Source organism: Bombyx mori, chromosome 5, assembly GCF_030269925.1.
Source record: "Bombyx mori chromosome 5, ASM3026992v2".
NCBI classification, from domain to species: Eukaryota; Metazoa; Arthropoda; class Insecta; order Lepidoptera; family Bombycidae; genus Bombyx; species Bombyx mori.
Window position 1 is genome coordinate 10156584 of NC_085111.1, and position 8155 is coordinate 10164738.

The 8155-nt window shown below is 39.2% G+C and overlaps 1 protein-coding gene across 1 annotated transcript in view; it reads left to right on the top strand.

Moving 5' to 3' along the window:
- LOC101744953 (dentin sialophosphoprotein) overlaps positions 1-7818 on the top strand; it is a 45276-nt gene extending 37458 nt beyond the window's left edge. Inside the window, exons 4-8 of the mRNA XM_004930120.5 lie at positions 1829-4197; positions 4272-4397; positions 4520-4601; positions 5539-5718; positions 6813-7818. Of these exons, the coding sequence (XP_004930177.1) occupies positions 1829-4197; positions 4272-4397; positions 4520-4601; positions 5539-5718; positions 6813-6976 (2921 nt within the window). The 3' untranslated portion in view covers positions 6977-7818. The remainder of the gene's footprint in view (positions 1-1828; positions 4198-4271; positions 4398-4519; positions 4602-5538; positions 5719-6812) is intronic.
- The last annotated feature ends 337 nt before the right edge of the window (positions 7819-8155 follow it).

The following is an 8155-nucleotide window of genomic DNA, read 5'->3' on the forward strand; positions in this document are numbered from 1 at the left end:
AGGAGTCGGAGCTCCCGCCTGACTGCACACTGTGTGAAGCAGATATCCGGCAGGGAGCTATCACACCGGGGGATGTTCGGTGGTGTGGTACCCCCGTCGTCCACAGTCGAGTTCGAGGCGAAGAGTTTGACCAGAAGGTCAGCCTTCTCTTTCGCGCTGTGGGCCAGATTGTCATCGGACTTGCGCAGTGGTGGGAGACTAGGCCTGCAGAAGTTTCCTTCTGCAGCTTTGGCGAGCGACCAAAAAGCACGGCTCCCGGAGGGATAGCTCTTCAATCGCTCGCCAACTCTAGCGACGTGCTCCGACTTCGCCTTGGCAATTACCTTCTTGTAGGACCTGGAAGCGGCGTTATATTTCCGCCTTTCCCCTGAGATGTTAGGATCCCGACGTCTCCTGGCATTATCCCATGCCACGTATGCGGACCGCTTGAGGTGTGCAGCATCCCTGCTGGCATTGTTATACCAGGGTTTGCTGCGACCCCCAACGGGCACTACAGAGGAGGGAATAAACAATTCCATCCCCTGGAGCACCACGTCTTTAAGACGGTCCGCACAGACGTCAGGATCAGCAGAGGAAAAGCAGAACCGCCCCCATGGGTAGGATGCGTAAAATTCACGCAATCCATCCCAATCTGCTGACATATACCGCCAAACTCTTCGATACCTGGTCGTCGTTCGACGATCAGGACGAGAGAGTGGTACGGCAGCACGAATAAGGCAGTGATCAGACGATCCAAGCGGAGCGTCGACCACCACACTGTATCCGGCCGGATCTGTGGTCAGCAGAAGGTCCAACAAAGAAGGCTCGTGCCCCTCGATATCTGGGACACGGGTGGGCTGTGTCACCAGCTGGGAGAAGTCGTAGGCCAAGGCGAAATCGTAGGCAGTCCGACCCGGGAGGTCAGTGGTTCTGGACCCCAACCACTCTTGGTGGTGAGCGTTAAAGTCTCCAAGAACCACCACCTCCGCAGATGGGTACTGCTCAAGCACGCGGTTAGTCCCCTCTTGCACATGCTCAAACAGAGCTGAACCTGCATCACTGCTGTGGGACCTGTACAGGCACGCGTAGATTCGGCTACGGCCCCCGTGATCTACGCGCAGCCACAAGAGGGACAGGTCCCGTTGTTCGAGGCCCCGAAGACGGCGACAACAGATATCAGCCCGGACGAATACGCACACCCCGGCTTTACGCAGGAAGTTGTGCTCCAATACGTAGCCGGGGTATTCAAGGTATGAGGTATCATCCGGAACAGATATCTGCGTCTCCGTTAAAAAAAGCAGGGCAGGCTGCGCCGTCTCAAGGTGGTGGTGTACGGCGTCAAGGTTGCTATGTAGGCCCCTGACATTGCTGAAATCCACATTAAATGTGGAATGGGGGACCGCCTGTGAAACCCTTTTCTTTTTTTTTGTAGTCTTCACATATACACAGCTTTATATGCATTCTCTACTCCTATAGCTTCTTGCTACAATGAAATTATTGTATGACATTGTCGATCTTCTTGTATTTAAATTACTATGGAATCCACGATTTCCTTTTATTTCTGTATATAACAAAATCTCAAAAACCAATTTATTTATTTATTTCCGGGTAATAATGGTCAATTTATCTGGCCCGTATTGTTTAGTAATTAATTTGTTTGTTTTAGTAAATAGCTGTAAATGCGTGTTAAGTAATGACTTATAAGCACCAGCTGCTCTTAGACGACTTTGCGTGCCGGTAATGACCGCAAAAGTGATTGCGAACGCTCTAAGCTGTCTTTCTGACCGAGATATGATTAAGTCTATGCTGTAAGTATTTGTCCATTTTATAAGTTTATGTTTTGTTCTAGATCGTACCAATAAAAGTGATGCTGAAGACAAAAGTCTTTCTAACGACGAAACGCCACTTCCTTCATGCCCGAGGCAGCCACCAGATGGCGTTGAAACTCCAAGCGATGCAGTAGAAAAAGTTCCAGATTTGCCCTCACGATTGCCACCACGGCTGCCTCCCGGCTGGCCTGGCGCGCGTTCACGCTACTCGTATTCATCGAGATCACAGGATGCTAGGAGTGAAGCCAGTGTTAAAGATAAAATTGCAATGTTTTCAAATGACAAATCTACATCTACAGAAAGAATAGACAAATGCGGTACCCTTCCAACGCGTAGTTCTTTAGCTGTGAGAAAGAACAGTACCTCATACATTGGCAGTTTTTCAGACGTTTCTTCATTGGATAGACGTCTAACCAAGTCACAAGACAATCTTGATGAAACTCCCCGTGCTTATAAGAGACAAACAGAAAGACCAGAAGTTTTAGGGGGTGTTGAAAGTGTGAACTATTCTAATTATAGCACGACGAACATGAACATGAAGCCCCTCCAAGCTAACAATAAACCATTGTTTTATGGAAGTAGTACTGTTTTATCATCTAAGCCGGAAACATCATTTGTAAAAAATGTATATCATGCGCGCAGCGTTAGTGATGATAATGGCAGTACAGTTAATAAGTCCAATCATAAGTCAAACTTAGAATATCTCATCGAACAAAGAAAGAAATCAATGTCCAAATTAAAGGACTTAGTTATTCCTGAAGTCCGCGGCCCAATTGTTGATTTACCAGAAATAAAGGTACAAGATTCTCTTACAAAATCATTACATTTGAAATCAGAAAAAAATTCGAACAGCTCTAAATTGGATAAAACAAATAGTACAAAGATTGTGCCCCTTAATGACAATAAATGGAAAGTTAACCTTTTACCGAACAACATACCGAAGTATTCGCCAGCCTTCAAACGAAAATCATTACAAGTATACACTCCTTCGTCACTGTCTAAAGAATCTACTCCTGAACGTAATTTCAACGAGCGAGTTGAGGCATTTAATAAAATTAATGTAAAATCGAATGCACTAAATTCAATGAGATCTTCCCTCGATTCTGATATAAGAATCGGCCATTTATCGTCTTCAGTAATTTCCAGGACTTTATCAAACGCTACAGATTATATGAAAAAGGATTACAAAGAAGTTATCAATTACGCCAGAGAATTCAAAAATGTTGAAATTAAAATGTGTACTGCTACGGACGTTGTGGATAGCGATAATGATTCTGCCATGAGTTCGACTCAGTCAAGTTATCGATCCTCAGCTTCCTCTCCAATGCATACAATCGAGAATATAGAATCTGATGGTGCACGTTTATCCCCAAAAATATCACTTTATTCCACCTATTCGGTAATAAAATCTGATGTAGGCACAAAGCCTACACAGTTAGAAAGATCTTGTGATGAATATGTTAAGAGAAATATATGCCGTTCCGTGTCGTCTGACACCAATGTTTCCTTGAGCTCCTCAGCGGGTTCTGCAGCAACATCAGGGTCACAAGCAAGTTGCAGTTCTCTAGAAAGCTCTGTTGCCGACTCAGATAAAAGAAGAGCTTCGAAGACCTACGATATTGATACAATTAATCGGCGAAATATTCTTGCTTCAGCGAAATGCAGAAGTGGACGAGATGCTAAACTTAAATCGCCCGTTGTCGAAGCTAAATTCTCTCACGAGTCTGGTGACAGGTCTCCGAGTCCAGTATTTAAAACGTCTGAACGCCTTTCTACGCTCACGCCAGTGGTGAGCGCTATATCGAATAAAGGTGAAAACAGACGACGTAATAAAATTGTAGCTGAAACTGACTCAGATAGTGACAGCGATGCTAATCTAAGGGTAAGGAAAGCTGAATATAAAATAACGAGATTGAAACGAAACTCGAGCTCATCGAACAAAACGAAGCAAAATGATGCAAATTTAGAAAGTCCGAAATCAGAAGATGCTCCTAAACTCATTTCTGAAACAATTATAAAAGAAATTAAGAAGGCTGGACTTGATCAATACAAAAACAATAATACTAAAGTCGCTCAATCTATACTTGATAAAAGTAAAACTGATGTTATCAAAACTGAAAATATTTTGGATACACATGATGAAAATCGTAACAGTAAAATTGATTTTAAACATAAAGAAATAAAAATTAACAAGGATAAGGAGTTGATAGTAGAAAAATCATCTAACAAAACAAATGGGTGTCAAGATGAGTTAAGTAGTCAAGCCATCGTTAGACCTGTGAAAGATGTTAAAATTACAACACAATACATTCGACTCAAGCGTGGAGCTGGTGCAGGAGTTGGAGTTATTTTAGCTGGTGGTATTGATTGTGAAGCTAAAGACGTTACTGTAAGTAATGTTATCATAAAGGCGACTTTCATAATTAGAGTCGGGATATTTAGTTTTCGTTTTGTAATTTGCAGGTACATCGAGTATTAGCAGACAGTGTTGCAGCACAAGCAGGATTAAAACGAGGCATGAAGATACGTAGCATCAATGGGTGCGCTACGTCTGGTTTGACACACGCGCAATCTGTCAGTATTTTAAAGGTAAAGTATTGTACACTCACACAGAATTACGTATATACAAATACGTATCTTCTTCAATAAATTAAGATTTTAATAAATGGACATAATCAATTTCATTTTCAAATGGATTTTAAATTTTACAGGAGCAACGCTCTGAAGTTGTTATTGAAATTGAAAATGAACCTCAAGAAAGTGCTAGCACTGTAAGAGGCGGCTCTGACAAAGGTTTGTTATATTTTACCAGTAATTCCATATTCAAAATTTATTACATTAGGTATTAAAAGCAGGTTTGCCGAGTAATTCCATGAAATGCATGTAGTGTGTGTATGTTTTGTAAATTTGGATTTGGAATATTTGATATAAATTGCTAATTAAGTTTTGTGGGGATTTAGAGAGAAATATTCATTGTAGTATGCTCTTAGTCAAATATGAGATTAAAACGTCAGTAGTTCCCATTTCTGAATAGACTGTCATACTCTGCTCTGTTTATGGTTAGATATTGATTAACTATATTTCAGTCTTTTTTTGCGTTTGTAGGCAAACGTGTCAATGGCTTGCCTTTTTTTTTTTTTTTTATTGCCTTTTTGGGCAGACGAGCATACGGCCCACCTGATGGTAAGTGGTCACAGTCGCTCATGGATGTCAGCAATGCCAGGGGCAGAGCCAAGCCGCTGCCTACCAATCTACCGCTTGCCTGAGTCTATTCTGTTGCTTTTCGCTTGTCTATTTCTATTTTACTTGGATATTTCTGCCGCGAAGAAGTAATGCGTATTCGCTTTAAGGCGGGGAAACCCTTGTACTCGTACTATGGGACTGAGACTTAGAGCTCAAATATCTCAGTGTGTGGACGTTTACACGTCTAAGCAATAAAATAAAACAAAGTAGTCACTGTCGTTTGCGGATATCAGCAATTCCAGGGTCATAGTCAAATCGCTACCTACTGGTATGTAAATTACGAAATTGTAATATGTAAATACTGTATTGTGTCAATATTTTTCAAATTTTACAATATTATCTTTAAACTGAATACTTCTATTGATAGAATAATATTTAATATTATATTCTGAAATATTATTCATTCATTTATAGCCTCAGATCGTGATAATCCCTTGAGGCACTCAAATTACATCATAAATTTTTAATGAAATTGATTATTTTGCAGCGGAGTCGAATGTCCGGCATACCGAAAAAGAGGTAGCAAACAATAATCAAACGTCAGACGCTGTGGTGTCTGTGGTGCTGGAAAAGGCTGGCGGAGGAGCGGGTCTAGGTTTTGGTCTTGATGGAGGCAGAGACTCTCCACGGGGTGATTTTCCTCTTACCATTAAGAAGCTTTTTGCTGGTAAGAAATACTATTTATTTACTTTCCATTGTATACTATATGAGCTTTGTAAAAAGGATACCGTAGGAATATAAGTTATAACGATCTTATCGCAAATAGCGGTCTTTTACAGACTGTGGTACAGACGGTGGTGTACAATGTGAACACCATCATAGACATTCTTCAGATATATATTCATTTACCTAGACAAAAATCGACATAATTTTTATAGCATTAAGAATATAACTAGCATAAAGTGCTATATGTATTTTCTAGAATATAAACCTTCTGAATCAATAAGTATACTTCTTTAGTTGCGAAAATTAATAATGTAAATAACATTTTAATTTATACTTTTGTAATGTTTTAAACAAAGTACAGATGCGTCACCATCGAGTGGCTATTTAATTATTTAATGTATTTATTTTGTTAAACTATATTGGAGAGTGTTGCCTTATTAATTTTGTGAACCTGCATTTGATAAAGTACTTTAGATACGCGTGTTATCGGGGCATGTGACGTGCCAATTCATTTTACCGCGTAAATAAATAAAGACAGTAGAGTTGTATCGCGATGAATTTTATGTGGTAAATTGTTACTTAAAATTATGGCTTAGTTTACTATCAATCTTAAGTAGCATCATCAACTGAACTGAACCGAAAAATTCAGTTCAAGTACTGCATCCAGTGGATTCCCACAACCTTCACATAACCGCGTCGCCATTCTGCCTTAGGAGTGGCCTACCCGCACTGTATATTCCAACGTGTGGTCGCCATTTCCGCACTGAATGAATATACTTATTGCTGATATTATTTATATCTGATTTACTTATGTTTCTTTTTCTATTTTTTCGTGTTTTGCGTTGTCCTGTTTCGCTTTAAATATATTTAGTGTTATTTATTACAATTACCAGAAACAACTCAATATTTCGTTTGGAGCGCACAATATTATCCAAAACTACAACTCACGCTGTAGCAAGTAGCTAGCTTAGGAACATTCTCATTGTAATGATCAAAGGACCAATCGATTTGGATACCTAAATAAAAAAAAAACATTGTTTTTTTTAAATTTTACCAGCAAAAGATATTAACTTATAGGATTGGTTTTACTTACAGGTGGTGCAGCAGCGTTAAGTGGGCGTGTTCTAGTCGGTGCCGAGCTACTTTCGGCTGGAGGGCAGTCAGTCGAAGGATTCACTCGTACACAAGCTTGGGCCGCACTCAAATCTTTACCGGCCGGTCCTGTTACGCTGGTTCTCAGAAATCCTAAACAAACATAAACGTCAAATCCACGTAAACGATCTGACATTTAAGATAAATACAGCTCTAATAAATTTAGACTGTAATTGCACTGAGCGCGTATTTGTAAATACACGATCGAATATTAAGACTGCAATTCGTATTGTTGAAATTGTTTATTTATTGATTCGATTTAATTAATCCTAGTCTCAGCGCCTACGCTGCGGTGGTACAGTTCGGAACTGTGCAAATTTTGTACTTACGAATGACATTTTTATTTAATATTGTGCCATTAATAATGTCTGGTTAAGAACGACGCATTTTATTTCGTGATCAAAGGTATGCTCAAAGCATTATGTTGGTTCTATGCGTTAATGCAGGCATTTAGGCAGCGTGTATTCCTGAGTGCAATTTTTCATTATAAAATGCCGAGATCGAAGTTATAAAACAGTCAATTCAATTGTTATGTAATCTTAAATTTAAGATAGTTTTAGTAAGTACTAACATAATTCTGCTTTTCATGCGCATAATATTAGATGCTATCGGTATAACCAAGTTACGTTTTATTTAGTTTTGAACCTCTTGTTTTGTTGTATTTTTTTTATTTTATTACGATCTGTAATGTATATGAGCAATGCTTGCCATTTATATTCGTCTGTGAATAGCCTTATCTTACCACTAAACATATTTTATTGTATGCAATACATTTTAGTTTTTGAAGCATTTTTGTAAATATTCTTTAAATTACTTTACTCATTAATAATATTTATCGAAATTACTAATAATAAAAAAATATAAACCTAATTTTTTGTCGAAAAAACACTAATTGTTGTATTTTGCTAGTGACTATTTTATGCAATCTCAAATATAGTTTTCATATTAATTAGAGTTTTATTAAACACAACTAAGTGATTTTATACTTTAAAATATACAAATATATAAAATATACATTTGCACTTTATGGGTGGACTATACAGTCCACCCATAAAGTGCAAATGTTCAAGTACAAATGTAGCAATTTTATCAGGATTAATTATTATTTTTCTGAGCTCCCTGGTGTTAAGTGGTTACCGGAGCCCATAGACATCTACAACGTAAATGCCGCCGCGCCACCCACCTTGAGATAGGAGTTCTAAGGTCTCAGTATAGTTACTACCGATGGCCCACCCTTCAAACCGAAACGCATTACTGCTTCATAGCAGAAACAGGCAGGGTGGTGG